The following is a 21,929-nucleotide window of genomic DNA, read 5'->3' as shown; positions in this document are numbered from 1 at the left end:
GATCTGAGTTAGCCCTCTTTCCTCAGCTTTTACCAAACTCTTCTTTTACCAAATTATATCAGCACAATGAAATGTAATTATTTGTTCTCATTTCAAACCCTTCCCAGAGTTTAATTCTAAAAATTGAGCACAACTAAGAATCATTTGGGGTACTTGTTAAAAATGCAGCCTAAGATATTCTGATTTGGTAAAGTCCAAGTAAGTGCTCAGTGTTCCTGTGTTTTGAAAGTGATGTCCAGGAAGAGTTTCGGTAGGGAGTTACTGGGCCACAATTTGGGAGATCATTGATCAGCTGTGAGCAATTATCAAAGGCAAGGACTTTATCTTATTCACCTCTTTGTATTTTTAGCACCTGGCACATGGTCTGGGACAGAGTACTGTTCATTATTTATTTGTAAAATGGATGGATGGGTAGATGGATGAATGAATGAAAAGAAGGATGAACAGATGGATGGATAGATGGATAGATAGTTGAATAGATAGATGGATGGATGGATGGATAGATGGATAAATGGAAAGATGCACAAACATGTTAGTGTAGTTAGTTGTAAATAAAGGAAAGAGGCAAATGGAATCAGACATTAAACCTAGTAAACTAGGGAGTGAAATCACATATTAAGATCAGACATTAAGCCTTATTCACTAGGAACATACAGCATTCATAGGCTCCCCTGGAGACTGCTGCATTCTCTGTCCTTGGGGACCTAATCTCCAAAGCAGGCAGGAAAAATCTCCTAGGAAACAGCTGGCCTGGTGCAAGAGTTACTGGGGGAAGAGTGGGGAAATTCCTCTGCTGGAAACATGCCCAGTAGAAGCCAAAATGGTGCAGGGGAGGTAAGTACATGTGTAGTAGAAACCAGATGATGTAGCAGAACTTTGGGACATGCACAGTAGGAGCTAAGATGGCAACCCTAAAGGGGAGGAGTCTAATCTGGGAAAAAGAACAGATTGGTTAGAGGGAGGGCCCAAAACATGCCTATGAAGGATTGGAAAAGAAATTGGTTTGTTTGAAAGAGTGCCTGTTGTTTCCCAAGCCTGAGTTTATATAATCAAAGCTTAACAAAGGCCTCTCTTGGTAGCACGTGTTCGCCCTGTTCATTTGTGTGGACCCTCATGTGGGTCTGGGTATGGCAACATAGAGCTGGCCAGAATGCAGCTGGGAACAGAGACTAAGCTAACCAGATAGAGACAGAGACTGAACTGGATTAAGTTTTGACATGGGCTGAACTGATGGCACAGAATGTCAGCACTGGACCTTCTTCTGGGCTTGATACAGACAAGGATGGACTTCTTCTACAGTGAGATGGTTGGAGATGAGACACTGGGAACCTGGGGGGCAGTATTTTATTTCTATTTCAGTAAATCTTACCTCTACACCTCATCCTCCCATTCGTGGACCACTGAAATGCTTTTTTTGTGATGACATTGAAGATCCCCATTTCCAGCAGAAACAAACTGATGGATGGATGGATGGATGTCACGTTTGGACAAAGGGATGAATAAATAAGTGGATAAATGGATTCATTGAAACCAGTCTCTTTGCAAGTAGCTCTGATTGCTTGCAAGCCATTAGTTGAGCTACGAACAAATTTTGGCAGTCATTCATGTCATTTCTAAACCTTAAGAAACATTTTTATGTGTCTTAAATAAGAATAAATAAATTCCTGCCTAACTAAGAAGCGCTCTGTCACTTTTTTCAGATTTCAAAAGTCATCAAAACAAAATTTGCACATCCTGATTATCTCATTGTTTTTGCAACTAGCTTATTGCTTGGTTTATCCTATTTTGTGCATACAAGTCAGAGATATGTTTGCATCACAAATAAACTGCCTTCCGAGTGCCTTCACGTTGAATTTGGATTTGAATAGTGCTAAATCGGTCTTCACATTTGGTTGTTGTGGTTAATATGACTATTCATAGCATGTTTCCATATATCTTCATAACAAATGTAAACATAATTAGCTCTTATTCAAAAAGAATTTGGTTGCAAAGTCCAGTAATTTTTAAACGTGTCCTCCATTTTAAGACACTACAATATGCAAATATTCAAATTTATGGAATACATAAATTTAGCACCAATTCATTTCAAAATTAGTCTAAGCCGTACTATAGGCTTCACTTCTAGGAGCATTTAAATAATTGGATTCTGTAATGCATTTAAAATGTTATTTAATTTACACAACCCTCTGGGATGCAGTAGGACCTCCATTAAGGTGATCATCTCATTATCATGTGATAATATCTATTCTGTCTCTCATGCTCTCTGTGAGTTTCTTAATAAGAGTTATCATGTTTATCCTTGTTTCCTCAGTGCCTTAAACACTTGGTGTCTAATGCATTTAAAATACAAGAGTGAATTCTAACATATGTTTGCATCTCTTGAGGTTCTTACTACATGTATAGAAGCCCCTAAATATTTATTAAATGAATATCCTTGCTGTGAAAGGTAGATAATTCTGTGTTATTGAAATGTAGAAACACCATATCCCTGACCATAGAACGAGTTTTGCAAGATTTGCTGATGAGTAAATGAAGAGTTGTGTAAAGCCATAATGTTAGTTCTGTAAAGGCCATAAATGTTCGGGATTCCGGAAAAGCCCTCAGGATGCTGCCTTAACAACCTCTGTAAAAAGCCAAGATAACCGAGCACATTCTTTTGCTTTTTGTAAATTGCTTTGCTGAGCACTCTCTCCCTAGATTGTTCCAACGATAACCAAAAGCCTGTTTTGCTTCTGTAAAACTACTTTGGCTAGGTGCACACCCCCTCCCCTTGCTTCATTTTGCCTTTAAAAGCAAACCCCTGAGTTCGTTCGGGGCCACATGATTTGTTAACTATAGTTCTCATGTGGTCTCCAGCATTAAAATAAAAACTCCTTAATTTGGCTACTTAATTGTGTGGCAGAACATTTGTTTCCTCGCTTCCAGATATAACATTGTGATATATGGGTATTGCATAGCTGTGGAAGGGTAATGAAGGGTTTGAAGGTTCCTTGGATGTTTCTTCTTGTTATAAAATAAGAGTGACCTTTGCAACTCCATTTAGGTTCAGCTGCTTATGAATTACAAGGTGTTCCTTGTGGAAAGGCTATTTCTTGTAGTCTGCTCACCTTCAGAAGACCACATAGTTCTTCAGAGAAAAAAAATTACACTTTGCTCTTCCACTGAGGGCTGCCCATGTCAGGTGGAGTTTTATTATTGTCCTTAGTGCTGGGAGGAATTACTGTCAGGATGTTTTAGCTCATTACTTCTATCTTCATCAGCTATTCCCAGTGGCAGTTGCTTCTGTGTTGCACATGCTGCCCCTCTCTGCCATGTCTCCTTCTCCTGCTCCTCTTCCCAGGGAAGCAGAGGTCAAGATGGCAGTAAAGTGGAACTGAGATACTGGACATCAGCAGTCAGGAGCAGGTGGAACTGGGTGATTGTAGAACGAATTCAAAGAAAGTCTCCTCCCCCTCTTCTGCTTTGTGAGTCTTATATATAACCAAGAATTGACTTTTACAAAGTCAGTTAGTTACTGGGAGAGATGTATAAAATACATCCAAACAGTCCATGTTTACAAGCATGTGGTATAGGTATGTGTCTATGAGTGTGTCTACATGATGTGTGTGTGTGTGTGTGTGTACTTGTCTACAAGTTAGATTCCAACACTTGGCCAAATAACCATGAATTGGGAAAGACACAATGCCTAGACTGATTTTCACTCAGGATTCAGGCTCTCCCTACAAACTAACGGCACAGCTATGTCACTGAAGGGAAAGAACATGCAGACATAGCACCTGTGACAGGCGAATGAGGGGCTGTTGTGAATTGCCAGATGTAAGGCCAGTGGTCTGGTTTCTCTGATGCTGTGGAGTCTGTGTGCAGGAATAATTACTGCCCATCCCTGTCTTCCACCCTCTTCTCATCATTATCATGGTGGGGGGGGGGTAGAGGCTTAGAATGGAATCAATGTCACTGATTCTTTTGTTAAGTCATTCCAATTATCCATATTATTTTACTATCAATATATTGATTTCACTATATTTAATTCCCATTTTCAACTACCAGGAAATGTTAAGGAAGTGAGTTAAAAAATCTTCCAAGACAACCGGTCAGAGTATAATAGTGAGCCCTTATTCACAAAGGTGTGTAATCATAGAGTTTGTGTCCAAGGTCACTGTCCAGTCCTGATGTCTCCAGATTGTGTCAATTCCATGCACTGTGCCACTATGCCCAAGTGGTTTTTGGTGGGACTGACATTTGCTCTGCATTGTCACTTAGTGTGGCCTTTTTACTTTGCAAAGTTGAACGAGAATCGTTGCACACATTATCATGTCCTGAAACACAACCATCAATTTCAATGAGAAAAACTCAGTGAGGCAAGTCCACACAGAGAAACGCTGAGGGAGAAGCACCACTTCCAACTCATGACAATGTGGAAGTCATTTCTCTTTGCAGTCCTGCTGGCTGGTAAGTACTTAATTGAGGGCCGCTGTACAAGTCCAGCCCTTCATATTTAAATTCACTCAGTTAACCTCCTCGAGCTGCAGAGTTTCAATTTACTGTTGCAGGTTCACTGCTTCTGGCCCCTAATAACTGCATCTCAGAAAAGCTTCCGCCTTATCATATCTCCATTTCAAATTTCTCCTCTAATCCCTGTCAGATGAAATATTCTGTCTTAGCTAGTCCCTCTTTCTCTATATAGGGAACATACTGAAACAAGATAATCAGAATGATTTTGTCTAGAATGATGCAGAATTTTAACAATTGTGTGAGTTTCCCATGTGGGATGGCTGTCATGAGCACTGGATGTGTTCCTTTAATGAGAGCCAGCCAGCAGTCCCAGCATCTGGGCTCCCAGAATTCCAGTGTGGGTGAACAGAGAAGGGTGCTGAGAGATTCGCAGATGGAGGAGGACAAATTGGCCCTCTTTTCTCTGCAGCCAGAGGTGCCAGATAGTGGACGGGCTCTCTGCTCCCTTGCAGGATTCAGAGGCTGCTGCCACCTTGCTCACACTGGTGTCCACTTCAGTCCTAACTCGTCTCCACATGCCAGTCTCCAGCAGTCTCTGTGGGGCCCTGTGTTCTGGATTTGAAACATTGTTTCTCTCCTGTGAGCCTTTCTGATTCTTGGTGGGATAGCTCACAGCATTCATTGCCTGCCCCGCCCCTCTGTCCCAGCGGCCCTGACTCAAGCCTGGCCAGCCCACAGCAGCGTCTCCAGAGCTAACATGCTCCCCTGTTGAAAAAGTGGATACGATTTTAGTCTGAAACAGTGACACTGCAGTCACAACTGCAAATTGTCTCCCTTACCTTCTACTGACTTGACTCTTAGAAGAAAAGTTAGAGGCCATCCTTTTGGGTCACGTTTCTGCCAACTGTTACATTTGTGTTGCGTCCATCAGTTAGAGTTTGTGAAGCTGTTCTCATGGACTGTGGCCTGCGTTTTTGCTTTTCTCACTTTTCTTCCAGCCTCCCTCCTCCAATCTGCTTTGATTACAAAAGGGATTAAAACAAAGCAAAGCAAAAATATCAGCCAGCCCCATTCAGATTGAATTTGTGCCAAATTTTAAAATAATTTCCAAGTCAATACTTCCACTAAGAAAGAGAGCTTTTCTAGCATTGAAATGCTGAGTGGGTACTGTTGGCACAGGCTGGCCTTGTCCTGCTGAGATGAAGAAAGTATTCGTCTATGATAGGCACCTACCACCTGAGATCATGTGCAGAGTTCAAAAAGTATTCCAGCAATAGACACAAAGGTTTGGAATGATCTACTCTTGGTATAAATTGTGTATTTCTTGACTATTCTATGGCATCAGTTTTACTCTCTTGCATTCTGACATTGATTGTTTCCTGAGAAAGCCAAGATGCTGACAGCCAAGTAAAAAGGGAAAGAATCAACCATGTGATGGTTGGCTTTCATGTGTTCTGTAGTGCCAAGCACATTGGTCTGGAATTAAATCAGCATCACCCAGAAAAACACCTGTCTTATGACATCCCTTCCCACAGTTAAATGTGCCAGGATGTCTCATTTACTCATCAAAACAGCCCTCTGTTTTGGCCTCCCAAGTGAAGAAGAGTGATTCATCTGATTGGAGTCTCAGGGGCTGGTGTTACTCCATTCTCTGTAGGATCCCAGACCTGCAGAGGTGGTGCCCGTGGTGCCCTGGGCCCGGGCGAGGCTGGAGGGAGAGGAGCCTGCCGTGTCTTGCTCTACCTGTGGCTGGTGGGGACCTGGGGGAGTTGGCCTCAGTCAGGGCTCCACATGAGGAAGCCCGTCCTCCAGGCACTGGAGCCCAGTTCCGGCGTCTTTGTCAGTAACCAGCTGGCATTCTGACCCCCTTCTACCTGGCTCTGCCATCTCACCTGGAAGAGAAGCTGACCCCTTCTACCTGGCTCTGCCATCTCACCTGGAAGAGAAGCTGACCCCCTTCTACCTGGCTCTGCCATCTCACCTGGAAGAGAAGCTGACCCTCTTCTACCTGGCTCTGCCATCTCACCTGGAAGAGAAGCTGACCCTCTTCTACCTGGCTCTGCCATCTCACCTGGAAGAGAAGCTGACTGGGAAAAGAGGTGTTTTGTCATTATCCATCACCTCCTTTCTGTCCGTTTATTATTCTGACTCTTCAGTTAGTTTTTTTTTTAAACTCTTTCAGTCTCAACAACAAGAGTGTTGGTTGTGTCCACTGAGCTTCCACTGGAATGTGGGAAGAGAAGTTTAGAATTTAAAAGGTGAGTGTGATTTAAAAAACGTTTTTGCAAACATGAGATTTCAGTTAGATGCATTCTCAGCATGGGTCAGAATTGGGGTTTTCTTTGTTTTGTGGTTCATGGGTCAGACAGAGAAGGGTGTCCGCCTGGCACCCAGACACAGGCTGCTGGTCTCCGTGGACTCTGACGTGCTGAGGAAAATTTTTGAGTGAAAATACTTCTAGAATTACTAGAAATGGAATCTACATAGAAGACATAAAGTTAGTTCAGGGCTTTTCTTACTGCAAAGTCATTGAAGAATCCTCATGAAAACCAAGTTTTGCAGGATGAAACTTCACGCCATGAAACCAGCACTGGGTCTTACAAGCCCTCTGTCCCTGGGCACGTCTCTCCCTCCCACAGGATCTGGGGCTGTTTCTATCAAATTAGGGGCTGTGCCAGTGGTTCTGAGGTGCTAAGATTGTCCGATTTACTGGCCAAACCAAAAGACCAAGTCACGAGACAGTACACATAAGCATCAGGTCACCTACGCTTCCCAGGTCATTACCTCGAGGTGCTCGGGCCTCTCCTTCTGTAGAAAAGTTGCCCATTTTACAGACCAGAAAACGCAGGGGTTTAGAGTGAGGTAGGTGCCCAAGGGCCCCCAGCTGTATGGAATGGAGCTGAATTTAAATTCAAGGCTACTGACCCCTCTGTGACTCTTGGTGACAACAGGAAACTTCACACAGTTGTCCCCTGAGGGACATGTATTAAAAAACTATTCTCTCATGCTAAGGGTTTATAGACTAACTTTTGTTCTGAAGGCTTATGTTTTTGAGGATTTGTATAAACACACAGTTCCACGGAGCACATCAATTTAGAAAAATGGATTTAAAAAATGTTTAATTGTGACGCTATTGTCACGAGCCGTCGTTGCATCTTCCATGCATCACTGAGTCCTACCAGGCACAGATGAGTGGTGACGAGACGGCGAGGGAGCGGGAGGGCAGATGGGGATCTTCAAACACGAGCTCACTGCTCTCCAAGCCCAGAGGATCTCCCCATCCTTGTGTGACAGGAGGGACAGTTACACCGTGAACCTAGGTTTCATTCCAACCCTGGGAGAACTCGGGTAGTCACTGCCTTTTACTTAAAAACATAGAGTCACATCAGAAGGGAGAAAGTAGATCTGAACAGAGCTGAGTCCTGGCATTCCAGATTGCTCCCGAGAGCTGAGAGTGAAGCGGATGTTCACCACCTTGGGGGCTGCACATGTTTACGTAGACTGTGATGTTCAGCCAGTCTGTAATCCTTACAAAGAACCTCGGTGCCAAGGAGCAAAAGGCAAGAGAACAGGAGTGGGTTTTACCTCCCTCTCCTTCTGTGGACGCCACCACTCAGGAGGGCGGGCCTCCAGGGACAGCACCAGTGAGCAAGCACACGGATCACCGTGTCACCACGGTTTTCTCCCGTCTGCTGCTGGCCTCGGTTTTTCCTTTGGTTTGGAAAACTAGATTGTAATGGAAAACACCACCGGAGTGAGAAAATACAAGCTTTAATTTTGGGCAAAATGCTGCAGATTGCATGTCAACATGACGGTGTGTTTGTGTGTGTTACTCTTAAATGTTACCCAGTAAGTGGCTGCTAGCATATTGTGCCCATGTTGTATGTATCACGCAAGCATATGGGCCTCCTGCACTAGGTTTGGTGTGGTTGGAGTGTGAGAGCTGGAAGTGAACATTCGCTCACAGTCCTGTTTTTTCGATACGAGGAAACTGAGGCCCAGAGGAGCCTCTTTGTGCTGGCTAAGGGCAGTTCCCACTTCCCCAGCCAGTCTGAGCCCCACCTGGGTATCTTAGAGGTTACCTTCCCCATTTTCCCTGCCTCTCCTCTGAAATCTGGTGAGGCCGAGCTTGTCTGTCCGCCAGTTCCGCATGCCACACAGCCAGCACCCCTGGAGGGAGAGTGACGGACACTTACGGCGATTTCCCTGTGCCAAACGCTGTTAGAAGCACTTTGCGTGTTCTAACCCATTTCATTCTCCCACCACTCTACGAAGTGGACACTTTTATGATCAACACACTCTATAGATCAGGAAATTGAGGCACCGAGAGAGGAAGGGGAGAGGTCCCACAGTGAGCAAGGGCAAGGTGGTTAGGCCGTGCTAACTCTCTCCTTCCAGGATCGCACTCACCTCCCTGACCAACGACGGATGGTCTTATAACCTGTCACCTGCCCAAAACAGAAATGCCAACATTCAGGTTGCAAAGCCCAGGACACGATGCCCTTGCTCAGATCAATGCCCCTTCTCTGCTGGAGCCTGGGTAAAGCTGAAGGCACTTCCATCAGGCTCAGCACACAGTAAGCACGATGTAAATGTCCACTGGCACAGTGCTTATATAAAACCACAGGCATGCAGAGCATCAAATGCAGGGGTAAGTGAAAGCAGGTTTATAGTTGTTTGTACGGAAAAATATATAACACAAAAATAAACTGTTTCACATACACACAACTGTAAACCTATTTTTGCCCACCCCTGAGTACTGCTGGTATAGGTGCACCAGGATGGCTAAAAATGGGGCAGAATAAGCTCGGGGTAATTGAAAGTGAGTGTGAAGGGAGGTAGAGAGACAAAGAAAGAGAGAGACAGAGATTGAATATGGCCCGAGGGCGCTCATGCCAAGGTTGGTTTCTCTGAATTGCTGTGAGGGACCACGGGGGTGGGAGTGGCTACAGAATCGTTTCTGATGGGAGGAACAGTCCTTACAGAGTTTCAAGCCTGTAAAGAATGAAAGCCATCCTTAATGCTTCTGAAGGTATCACCAATGCCTGCTTTACTCACATTGCCTCAGGAAGAGGTCCCGGGGTTTGGGGTGTGGGTAACCCATGTGGGCCTGGGGGAACAGAGCTCCAAATCCTGAGAAGACCCTGCACCCTGCAGAGCAAGCAGTGTCTCTCAGGCCCATAGGTGTCCCACTGGCAGCTGCTCGGGCCACCCTGACCCAGTGGCTGGAATTTGTGCCGCCTCATGGCCTAGCCCAGACCCGGCCTCTGTATTGTGGCTGGCGGACGTACCGTACAATCCTGCTGCAGCCTGTGTCCTTCAGAGACCTCACTCCCTTTGCACCTGGGACAACCCCTGTACCCCACAGTTCACTTGTCAGTTGTTTCCCAGGGAGCCCATGTGGGTAGAGACGGAGTTTGCCACGTGAAACCCAGGAGTGGCAGAGACAAGGGGCGGCCAGGCTCTAGTTCCCCCTCTTGGACCCAGTGTGCACTGCCCGGCACGTATCATCGTATCATCCATGTAGTCGGTGAAGCTGTAAGGCTGCTCAGCCAGTCAGCAGTATGGGGAGCTCTCTGCTCCATTCTGGGATAGGGGTCTTTCCAGAGACAGCCGGCTTCCCCGTGGCACCTCCGGGACCCTGAGCGAGCAGAGGCTAGACACCAGATGCAAATAGACCAATGTGCCCCACAACCTATAACGACACAGAGGTCGCAGCTTGGCCAAGGAGCTGGAGTTTGCAAAGAGCGAGGCCCTTTCAAGATGTTGCAAATGGCAAGCTGGGAGTCCTCATTTCCCTGCATTTCTCCCCCATCTTTCACGGGCAGCCTGCATCGAGAGGCACCCTACTCTGTCTTGGCTGTCCTTTTAGCTTTCTCTGGCTCGTTTACATGCTGGCATTCTCCCATGGGCTGTCTCCTTTCCATGTAAGAATGTGTTTCTGGGGAAGAGGGGACCTGGCCATCTCAATCAGGCTGGCCAAAGAAGAGCAGGCTCTCTGCTAACAGAGGTGGTCTCCCAGTGTGGGGGCCATTGGCACGCTCCCAGCCACTGGGGCTCTGAGGGGGTCAGCCCACTGAAAGACCCCCTGAGAGAGAGAGTCCTAGATGTGTGTGCCCCCAGGTTGCCTCCTCCCTGAGTTTGGGGGCTCAGGACCTGCCCTGGGATACCCCTTACTATGCATGGGGCCAGGCTGTGGGGTATCTCAACATCGGTCAGTGCTTCCTGCTTCCTGTCTGGAATGAACAACACGCGCCCTTGAGTCACTGCCACCATGCCCAATCCCACAGCACTGGGCTGGTAAGTGTGTCCATTTCCTGATCAAGCCTGTGCAGGTAGTGGGGTCTGGCAGAGGCAGGCTGGTGTCGGGGGCTCCCTCTTTGTTCTCCCAGCTCCACCACTCACCAGCTGGACACTGGGCAGAGGACTTAACTTTCCTGTGCCTCAGTGTGCTCACATGGCAAATGGGAACATGACTATTGCCACCTCCAAGGTGTTTATGAGGTTCGAAAGTGCTACGGTATGCAAAGCACCTAGAACAATACGGGGTCTCAGTGAGCCTGAGAACATTAGCTCTTAATAAAATCTCCTTACGGTCGTCCTCATAACCCATGAATCATGGCTAGAGAATAATGAGAGAGGTGGGGAAACTCGCTTTATAGACTCTGCTTAAGTAATATTAACTATATTTGAAAATGCCAAACACAGAACTGGGAACACATAAACTTAAATACATATTTAGCTCTTCTTACCAAAACTGTACAAACTTGTAGTAGGAAGTCAGATGGAGGCTGCTCTATAGATGTATATGGTGCATTGTACATAGAGATATGTTTATTTACAAGTGCATTTTGTATATCCATTGTATAAATGTGTATTATATATTATATTACATTTTGTATAAATGTATTGTTAAGCATCTATAAAGCCTTGAAAACTCTCATTGAGGAGGAATTTTAGATGATATTTACACGTGTAATGACAATGAAGTGACTGTCACTATAGTTTTGGCCCTCAGTGCCTCTCCTGAGGAAACAGGGACAGAGTGAAGGTCTGCCTGAGCAAGGAAAGATGCTGAGACGTCGGCTGCTGTTCCAGGGTGTCCTGGGCAAACCAGCAGGGACAGTGTGAGGTCAAGTACATGTGACTTTCACATCGAATCATTTTTATTTTTTATTTTTATTTTTTTTTTTTAATTTTTTTTTATTTTTTATAATTTTATTTTTTTAATGGGGTGACATCAATAAATCAGGATACATATATTCAAAGATAACAAGTCCAGGTTATCTTGTCGTTCAATTATGTTGCATACCCACCACCCAAAGTCAGATTGTCCTCTGTCACCTTCTATCTTGTTTTCTTTGTGCCCCTCCCACCCCCTATCCCTCTCCCATTCCCCCCTCCCCCCCGTAACCACCATCGAATCATTTTTAAATGAAGCTTATTTAAAATGTGAGGCCCCTCCACTGCTAATCTGTTACAGCAATATTAATTAACAGTCCTGCTTTACAGCAGTTAGGGTGCTACATCTACTGAGTGAGATAGATTAGCGGGATTAGATTATGTGATTAGAAAGACAGTTTGTAAAGTGACCAGAGGCAGCCAGGTCACCTTGGTGTTTGGGAGAAGGAAGTCAAATTTTTGCAGGCATTTTGTTAATGCCTACAACCCAGTTGTCACGAATGGAGGGAGAGCTAGTCCTCCATCTAACTCTGTAGCTAATTCTGGGGGCAGACTCCATGAAATGGGGCCATGTGCCTGAGTTCTTATCCAAATTTACTATAAAATGCTGACACTTAAAGAATTGTTTCTTGCCCTGGCTGGTTTGCTCAGTGGATAGAATGTCAGCCTGGCATGTGGATGTGTTAGGTTTGATCCCTAGTCAGAGCACACAGGAGAAGTGTCCATCTGCGTCTCTCTCCCTCCCTCTTCCCTTCTCCCTCTTTTCCCTTCTTGCAAGTCAGTGGCTCGATTGGTTTGAGCGTGGGCCCCAGATGGGGGTTGCTGGGTAGATCCTGGTCGGGGTACACGTGGGAGTCTGTCTCTCTATCTCCCTTCTTCTCATTTAAAAAAATATTTCTTTAACATGAGTTATGTATTCCTGAGGTTTCTGTCCCTCCTAGCAGAAACAGGGGTGATGCTTCACAATGTTACCCCCATTTTAGAATTAGTATGACTTTTTCTCACTTTTTTTATTTCTATCACATGTACATTATTGTCCTCAGTGACCTGTTTCTATGGGAAGGAAATGCTGAAAGACATGCCTTTCTGGTTGACTTTAATGATTTTATAAATTAAACTTTTTTATGCTGGGGGTGGGACATGAAGATGAAAAGAGATGTAAATTGTGTGATTTTTTAATTATTATTTTTTAAGATGATGTTTCCAGGAAATGGGTATCTATAATCTGACATGATTTTATTATTACTTTCAAGTATCTCATTAACCTAGAGGAATCTGTACCAGGAAGATGTACCAGCTGCAGATGAAGAAAATAGACGAGGGGTTCGGCCCAGCTACGTCCTGGTGCACCGGCTTCCTTGTCGCCTGGTGGTTGCTGAGGGCCCCACCGTGGGCCTGGGAGAGCATGCAGACCCTGCTCATTTAGGTCTGTACTGTGGTTTAAAACTTTTTTTTGTGTGTGTGTGACAAAGAGAGAGAGTGAGAGAGAGAGAGAGAGACAGAAACAGACAGACAGGAATGGAAAGAGATGAGAAGTATCAATTCTTCATTCATTGAGGCACCTTAGTTGTTCATTGATTACTTTCCCATTTGTGCCTTGATGGGGGGGAGCTACAGCAGAGCAAGTGACCCCTTGCTCAAACCAATGACCATGGGCTTAAGCCAGTCACCATGGAGTCAATGTCTATGATCCCACATTCAAGCCAGTGACCCCTTGCTTAAGCTGGTGAGCCTGAGCTCAAGCCAGTGATCTCAGGGTTTTGAACCTGGGTCCTCTGCATCCCAGTCCAATGCTCTATCTACTGCGCCACCACCTGGTCATGCTGTGGTTTAAAACATTTAATGAAGTCCTGGTCTCGGCCTTCTGACTAAGAGACCTGAAGTCATATCTCATGAAATTGAAGAATCAGAACTAGCCTCATTCTGAGAAACAAAATGGTGAGGCTCAGATCCTGGAGAAATCAACCCCTGTGATCTTCATCTTTATTACGAATATTAGTCTTCAGGACTTATTCTTTCAAAATCGAGGTGGAAACAAGCCTACGCTTCTTGACCCTACGGTTGGAAAATGATGTGCATGTTACTTAGGAGGAGGATGCTTCACTCTCTCCACAAAGGTGAGAACTGGATGGTGGGTGCAGTGACACCAGCCTCTTTACCTGCGGGGCGTTGGGGGTGATGCTTAGTCAGGACTGTCTTGATGATGAGTAAGCACCCAATCCGCTCTGCTTGTCCCACCATGATCCTGCTCCCCAGGCCGTGGCTGAGAGCCCTGATGAAGTTCCAAGGTCAGGTTACTTTGCAGTGCAGGTGCCAGACCCACCTTCATGTGAATTAGAACGTGTTCCTGCCCCTCTCTTCAGCCCCTATTGCATTTCATGCAGTGGGGCTCAAGGCGGCATTTTGAACACCCTCCTCACATGACCCTCTGCATGGTCACATTTGAAATTTCTTTTACTGACTATTACTCAAAGAATTAATGTTACCCCCCTTTTTTTTTTTTCAAAAGAAGGTAATATTACTTAATTTCATTAATTACTTAAAAAGCTCCCCACAAAGGCTGGTTCTGAAGCTTCATTCATACAAGACTGAGCCTTTGGTTAAAGCATGAAACAGAGATGCATTTGCTCTGTACAAGTGTGACCCAGCATGGGTGTTTTAGGGCCAGACTCTTGGCTTGTGGTCTCCCGTGTAGGATGGGACCCAAGACTTTGGGCAGAGAACATTAAATATTGCTGCTGCTATCCAAGTTCCAGATGTTGTGTCTCTCTAGCACCAACTAGCCTGCCTGCCCTTGGGGTGGGCTTGGGGAGGGTCCTTAGAAGTCAGCGGCTGCGGACCTGCCTTTCTGGTAGCATGGGCGGCGGCTCTGGGAACCTGGCTGGACTGGGGTGCCCGACATGCAGCCCTGAGCAGGTGCTAATAGTGCAGTTAGACAGGACAATAAAGGGTTCACCACTGGGGACTTGGAGCTCAGGATCATCGTGCCAGCAGGACCAGCTTTCTGCTATATAGAGAAAGTATTGGGTCAAGCAGAAGAGCAAAATAGCATTTACAGAGACTCTTGGAATCTTTTTTTTTTTTTTTTTTTTTTTTTTTAAAGATCAGTCCCTGCATTCAGACCATGTCCAAGTCAGGATTCAAATTTAATGAAGCTGCCTTGGTTCTGGGTTCTCTGACCAGCTCAGCCCCGCCCAGCCTGGGGGATGGGCGAGGGGATGGTAACGAGCCTCAAGACGGCAGTGCCTGGGCCGTGATGGATTGCCCGCAGCCTTCACACTGCTCTGCGCCCTCCATCATCTCGTCGGGGTGGTTAGCGGACTGTCAAAGAAAAATAATTTAGCGGCCGTGGCTTTAACTGATGTGCTGCATTCTAGGGTCAAACGACTGTTACGAAGCAGTGGTGCTGCCTGGTCCCTCCACGGTATGAGCTCAGGAGTGACAGGGTGACAACATGAGAGCAAACGCATCTCAGCCGCAGCTCCCTGACATCCTTCAACACTCATTTGGGGTGGGGCGGACTGGGAGCGGCTGCAGGCGGGAAATAACATTTCTTACTGAACAAGAAGCACAGGGCTAGTGAGGGCCTTGGTGGGGTGGCCATACCTGGAAATCACAGGCTGAACGAGCAGAGGACACACTGCCCCCAGCTGTGCAGGGGGACCTTCTTGGGAAGGTAGTGATAAGACAGAGGCTTGTGGAGGCCATGGGCCAGCTGGGGCTCCTTCACTTTGAAGTGGAGACAGTGACTTTTTGGGTGTGGTTGGCAGGTTTAAGCTGCAGATACCAGGGAAACAGGATCAGAAGGGAAAAAAGAGAAAACAAAATGAAATAGAGGTTCCAGGAGAGAGAAACGAGGTTTCAGACTTCTGACAGGAGGTGCTCAGGGGTTTCTTGGCCCTGAATTTCTTGCAAGCACCCTGTTTCTACCTGGACTGTGTATTATTTGAACGCGGGTTGAAAGACAAGATGAATGGAGATTATGGTCTAAACTTCTTCAACCGTTCCTGAGAACATTCAATAAATACGTGAAAGTAAATGAAGGCCTTAGGGGGCAAAGATAGCAGGAGAAACAGCTGTCCCTCTGTTGGGGTTTTTTGTTGGATGGTCTCTCTACCTCGCTTGATGGAGCTGTGAGGAATGGACCTCCATCTGCTAAATATTTATTGAGCATTGTGATTTAGCACGAGGCGTCTGTCCTTGTGTGTTAGGTTTGGTTGCTGTGGCATATCCTTTGTGCTCCCTAAGGTTTGGGTGGCACCCTGTCTCCTTCCACAGATGTGTGCCTCCCAAAGGCAGCAGCGGGTTCTGACTTAGGAGTTGCGATGGGGCCACAACAGCCATGGTAGCAACAACTCAAAGTTACTGGGTACTTACAGCGTGGCTCTGCACTGAGCTAAGTGCTTTTGAACTATGTAAAGTATTCCTCCCCATGTCGGATGCCAAAGTGAATCAAGATACATTCCTGCATCTTATACATTAGTGATGCCTACAGATAATTCTGAAAATGCTAAAACAAAGGAAATTTGCATAAATAAATGGTTAGAAGACTTGGAAAGACGAGGTTGTTTTGTAATGGGATAAGAATAGTTCCTGACTCATGGATGGTGCTGTGAAAGTATTTCTCGAATGAGCAAAGGTGAACCAGTTTGGGGAAGCAGACTGGTTACTGGTTTGAAAAGGCTGAAGAGACGATGGTGACACCAGGTAAATTCCAGCTCTGTCCTTGTTCCAAGCCCTCTGCTTTCAGCCGAGGTTTGAACCCTCAGATCCCACCCTCCCTTAGTGTGATGGATCCTGGTGTTTAGGCTGCCGTACAGCCACCTGCCCTGGTTTGGAATCACTGAGACGAGATGATTCATACTCACTTCACTTCCTCCAGCCTCCCTAGCAAGAAACTCCACCCAAACTGCTGCCTAATGTGCATTTTTATCTCCTGCTAGTCCTCCAGATGCAGAACGCTCAGCAACCAAGTCACTGACGGGCACAGCCGATGATGCCAGCTATCTCAGCTGTCCTTCCCTGTCCTCCTGTCTGGTGACTGGCCCTGCACTCACCCTCTCCTGTTTCCTGTCACTGGTGTCGTCACAGACATCACCTGTCTTCACTCTTCCCCAGTCACCTCTGCTAGGGTTCAATGTTAACATTCTTTCTTTACATGCACACGATTCTCCCTCCCAATGTCTGATGATTGCTCTAATGGTGAGGTTGGGATGGGGCAGAGCCGGCTTTTCTGGGAGGGGTGTGTAGGGGTGCTCTCTACTTACAGTGACTGGAGCAGGGGGCTGGCCTGCTGCCCGTCCCAGCTCATGGTCTCCTAGCATCCGGGAGATGCCATCTGCCAGGAGCTACCTGAGAATTCTCACCTGGGGCAAGAGGTGACTTTTACTCCTGCTGGGCGTGTGGCCGGGCAGCCGGATGTCGAAGAGGGCCTGGAGGGCCGCCTGTGCCGCCTGGCCCTTGGCCAGCTTCTTGCTGCGTCCCGTGCCTTCAAACGTCCTGCCGTCCACGCTCACGGCCATGATGAAGCTGCGGGGCCGCTGCCTGTCGGCCGGCTCCGAGAGGCACACGTAGCGCAGGCCGGCGCGCAGCTGGTTCAGCACCACCACCGGGTTCCTCTCGCCCGGGGCCACCAGGTCCAGGGTGTGGTGCAGCAGCCGCCTCCGCCGGCACGCCGGGGACAGCCGCTCGGGCTCGGCGGGGCGGCGGCCCGGGAAGGCCGCGCTGGGCGCCGCGGGCTCGAACTGCTTGAACAGCGTGTCGGGGAAGTCGGCCTGGTCGGAGGTGAAGTCTGTGCAGGGGCTGGCGCCGTTGCCCATGGCCAGGTGCGCCTGGCAAGCATTAGGGAACTGCACAAAGGAGCGCAGGGCCAGCTCAGCTGCCCTCATCTTGGCCTTCTTCTTGGTGGGCCCTGTGCCTTCGAACGTGAGCCCATTCACCTCCACGGCCACAGCGAAGACGGGCGCGTGCACCGGGCCGGTCTGAGACACCATTCGGTACTGCAGGCCGGGCCGCAGCTCGTGCAGCTGGACCAGCGCATTCTTGGGCGTCATCGACCATGACAGCGTCTTCCAGATCAGCTGCAATTTGCAGAAGTGGCCGCTGTTGCCCTCCTCCAGAGGCCTTTTCCTCTTCATGCCAGGTGCACTGCCTCGAGCTCTGTCACCAGCAGGCAGTGGCCGTGCCTCCAGGTTGCTCACATTGCGGTTCTCCTTCACGTCTGCGCTGCTGGTACCTAAAGGTGAGAACAGACAGTGGTGAGCCCGGCTCTCAGCTCGCCTGACAGACACCCTGCTGATGACTATACTGTGCACATGAGCTCAGCCGTCAGTCTCCGAGAGGCACTGTCCTGCCGGCACCCACTGGATGGAGGCTTCTGAGGACATGCTAAATGGCATCCTCTTTTTTCTAGGCTGACAGGAGTTACTGAGTATCTCTGAAAGGGGGCTGACTGCCCAGGAGGAGGAAGGACATGCAGCTCTGAGCAGTTCCTGCATTTCTGAGAATGTGGAGTGTGGACATGCTGAGCCTGATTTGCTTACAGTGGCTCTTACCTGCTTCTCTGAGTGTGGCCGAGATGTCGTGGGGCTGAGGTCAACTGAGCAAGAGGCCCCTGTCCCTCGCTCCCAGAGCCTCCCCCAAACCAAACCACATGTGGGTCTTTCTTTCCTTCTATCAGCTTCAGGAAATGCTGAGGGCCACACAGGCCTTCCTTGCAGTGTGGTCTGGTAAGAGAATTGTGGTACGATCGTAGGATGGAATGCTCGATAGCCCTCATGGTTAATGAACCGGGTCTACAGGCTTCACTGTAGAGGAATCTCAGAAGTATAATGTTGCGCGATAAATGCAACTTGCAAAGTAATATATAGAGTGTGATGTCATTAATATAAATTATAAAAATGGAGGCATTGCATGCTGTTTGTGTGATCAGACATGATAGTAAAGCTCAAATGTTAACCCTCCTGGGAGACAAAGAGGAAATGGAATGGGGGCCCAGATGGGAACTTCATTTGTGTCTGTGATGTTTTATTTATTTTGCAAAACATGATACGCTTTAAATTTAGCAAAGTCATCATTTGCTAACTAGAGATGGTGGATGTATGCAATGATTTAACTTTTCTAGACAGGCTGTCTTGAACCATTCTTCACAAATGAAGCTGTTCTGTTTAGAAAACCTCAGCTAGGACAGTCACAGAACTGCCAGAGCAGAGTCCTTGTTGCCTCCTGGCGAAGACGCTCTGGAACGCTAACCCCCCCAGTTTCTTTTTTTTTTTTTTAATTTTTTTTAATTCATTTTAGAGAGGAGAGAGAGAGAGAGAGAGAGAGAGAGAGGAGAGAGAGAGACAGAGGGGAGGAGCTGGAAGCATCAACTCCCATATGTGCCTTGACCAGGCAAGCCCAGGGTTTCGAACCGGCGACCTCAGCATTTCCAGGTCGATGCTTTATCCACTGTGCCACCACAGGTCAGGCCCCCCCCAGTTTCTTACAAAACACTCCAGGAAGACTGTGTGGGTCGTGCTGTTCCCTGTCACTGAGCCCCACTCACTCACACATTCCCCGTGGCATCTTTCTTATTCCTCACATCTCTCCGGGGGTGGGGGGTGACGGCACCATTTTCTAGGAGGGGAAACTGAGACTCAAAGAGATGGAGCTGCAGTTGGACTACTGGTCAAGATGTGATTTCCCCCTGAGAGTGTCTTGTTGCTGTGAAGGTGAGTTTATGGGCACAGAACAATGCCACCGTTCCTTGCCCTTTTCACAGGACTGCCCTTTGGGAGAGAGCGAGGCGCTGAGAGTTCAGAATGCACCATTTGTGTGGGTGGATGTGTGAGGTGAGGTGGCGGGGCTCAGGCCACGCACAGGTGGCCCCTCATACCCTTTGATTTTTTCCGTGGGAACCAGGATCTCAAGAGCTCGGGTTGGCTGTACAGCGGGGTTGTGAACGAGTTTTCTCTTGTGAGGCAAGTGGAAACTAGAGGTGATTTTTACAGCCAGCCTGCAGCTTATAAATAGATGCTGAGAACTTTCCCCTCAGCCTGCCTGGAGCCAAGCTTCCTTGCGACCCCCTGGCCCAGTGGTCTCATCTTCTTGCATTGCTGCCTGCCGGAGAATGGTAATGAGGAAATGCACTCTTTCAGGCCCAGAAGTGCCTGGGCCCTCGGGTGCCTTGGGGAGATGCCCTCGCACTGGCAGGGCTGCTCTCTGGGGGCCAGGGCTGCGTGTTCTCCCTGCTCAGGGGGTCTCGGTGATGCCTCCCGCTGCTATCCCCATCAGTGTCCTGGGGGTGTTCCCACTGGTCGTGAGAGTATCCATTTTGAAGCTGCTGTTTGCTGAAACTGTTCATGTGCTCTGTTCTCCTGATTGTGAGGCAGCTCTGTTAATATTTTCTCTGAGGGTTTGCGCCTGTAAAATGTTCGGTCTGCAGAGGTAATTTTGTTCAAAGGAGTGAACTTGAGCATTTTATAAGTTAGAGGTGGATGGTATCACTTACAGACTATTTTGTTGGAATAATTATGTCCCAGTATTGAGTGCTGACTTTCAGCTCCTCTGTGAGTCATTATGCATCTGGGTTCACAGAGCCAGGGGCTTCGCCATGTGGGGTATTTCAGGCCGAGGGCAGTAGATTGGATTAACTACGTAGTTTCTCAAATTGAATGTAAAGATGGAAAAAAATAACCTGGCCAAAAGGCTCCAAGCAGATTGCCTGGAAACTTGCTGGGTGCTCTAATTTCTTATTGATTTCTCACAATGTGGGGATCGAGGGAGCCTGTGCCTGTGATTAAAGTGACCGGCATATCAGATGACCTCTGCTCCCTTTTCAGGTAGGAAGGTTTATCTTGGAGCAACAGCCCTCATGGTCCAAAACTTCCCTTCCACCTGCACTGAGCTTGCCTCCAGGCTCTGCTCTCTCACGACACTCAATATCCAATGACAACAGTCATTATTAGTTTTCCATGGCATAGACACGATGATCATCAGATTGTGGCATGAAGAGTCCTCCCAAAGTAATCAATATCTAATAACTGGTAAAAATGCAGACCTGGGGGCTCTATCCTGGGTACACTAGCTGGAACCTCTGGGACAATGCTACTCACTGGCTTTTGCAAATGAGCAGGTTAGGAGTTCAGCTCCCTTCAACACAGCCTGTAGGCTCGTTTCCCCCGCCTGCTGAGTCTGAGGAAGACTGAGAGGGGCAGCGCGCACTCTGCGGGCTCAGGGGTCAAGGAAATGGGAGATGAAAGTCCTCTTCGTCCTTTATGTAGGTGTGACCTTGGGCAAGTCCCTCAATCTGCCCAAGCCCCAAGCTCTATTTACTTCAGATGGAAAATGTGGGTTTTAATAACGCTTGTCTAATAAGGTTATTATGAGGTTGAAACTAAAGGAACACATGCAATAGGCTTAGCAAAAGCCCTGACATATAGGAAAGTCTATATGTTTTACAAAGAGTGTCATTTCTTCTTTACTGGTAGGAGATACATCCTAAAAACTCCAGCAGATGCCTGAAACCACTAATAGTACCAAATCTTATATATACTATGTTTTTTCTTATACATATATAACTATGATAAAGTTTAATTTACAAATTAGGCACAGTATGAGATTAACAACAATAATAAAACAGAGCAATTATAATAATACACTGTAATAAACATTAAGTGAATGTGGTTTCTCTCTCTGATAGTTTAATCTGATAACTAAGTGACTATCGACCATTTAGGGTAGAAAGAATGGAATTTTGTATAGTCCTGGCTGGGGTTAAACTATTATTTTCCAGGTGAAATACACCTTTAAGAATTGAGTTCAGTTACTGGGCTGTGTTTGTGTGGCGGCTGCCTCCTTCCACTGCTGGGCGAGGTCCGGCTGTCCTATCACTGTGGTAGTCTCCCCACGTGAGTGCAGGCTCTGTGTGTTAAGTAGGAGCTTCTGCCTCCTCCACGTCCCGGGCCCCAGGGCAGAGTCTGCCTGGCTATTATATAGCCCAAGTTCTTGCAGTAGCTGAGTTGCTGGGAACATTTCATCACACTGCATTGCTAATAATGATGCTGCTGTGTCTTCAGGTCAGAGGGCAGCCTTCTGACCCACCCTGTCCTAATTAGACAGGGCCAGCCGACATCAACAAGGTGGGTGGCCTGTTCCCTATTCATGCAGGAAGAAGGTTCTCATGCTTTGAAAGTAAGAAGATGCATGAAAAAGAGGTGGCTGTGGTGGCCAGTGAGGCAGACTTGATGACTTGGAGTGTGGAATGCAAGATCCTGACTGTGCAGGTTGTACACCGGCCTGCCGCTGGTGACTCT

General features: G+C 47.3%; 1 protein-coding gene across 3 annotated transcripts in view; it reads right to left on the bottom strand.

Moving 5' to 3' along the window:
- Positions 1 to 21,929, bottom strand: part of ADARB2 (adenosine deaminase RNA specific B2 (inactive)) — a 468,569-nt gene that overhangs the window by 147,396 nt on the left and 299,244 nt on the right. For all 3 annotated transcript variants that reach the window (XR_010725610.1, XM_066232435.1, XM_066232436.1), the window contains one exon: positions 17,001 to 17,869. Coding sequence is in view for 2 of the 3 variants with exons in the window: in XM_066232435.1 (XP_066088532.1) it covers positions 17,001 to 17,869 (869 nt within the window). In the remaining variant the exon portion in view is untranslated. The remainder of the gene's footprint in view (positions 1 to 17,000; positions 17,870 to 21,929) is intronic.

This window comes from Saccopteryx bilineata, chromosome 5, assembly GCF_036850765.1.
Source record: "Saccopteryx bilineata isolate mSacBil1 chromosome 5, mSacBil1_pri_phased_curated, whole genome shotgun sequence".
NCBI lineage: Eukaryota > Metazoa > Chordata > Mammalia > Chiroptera > Emballonuridae > Saccopteryx > Saccopteryx bilineata.
The sequence above is the reverse complement of the archived record's forward strand: the minus strand, read 5'-3'. Positions and strand labels throughout refer to the sequence as shown.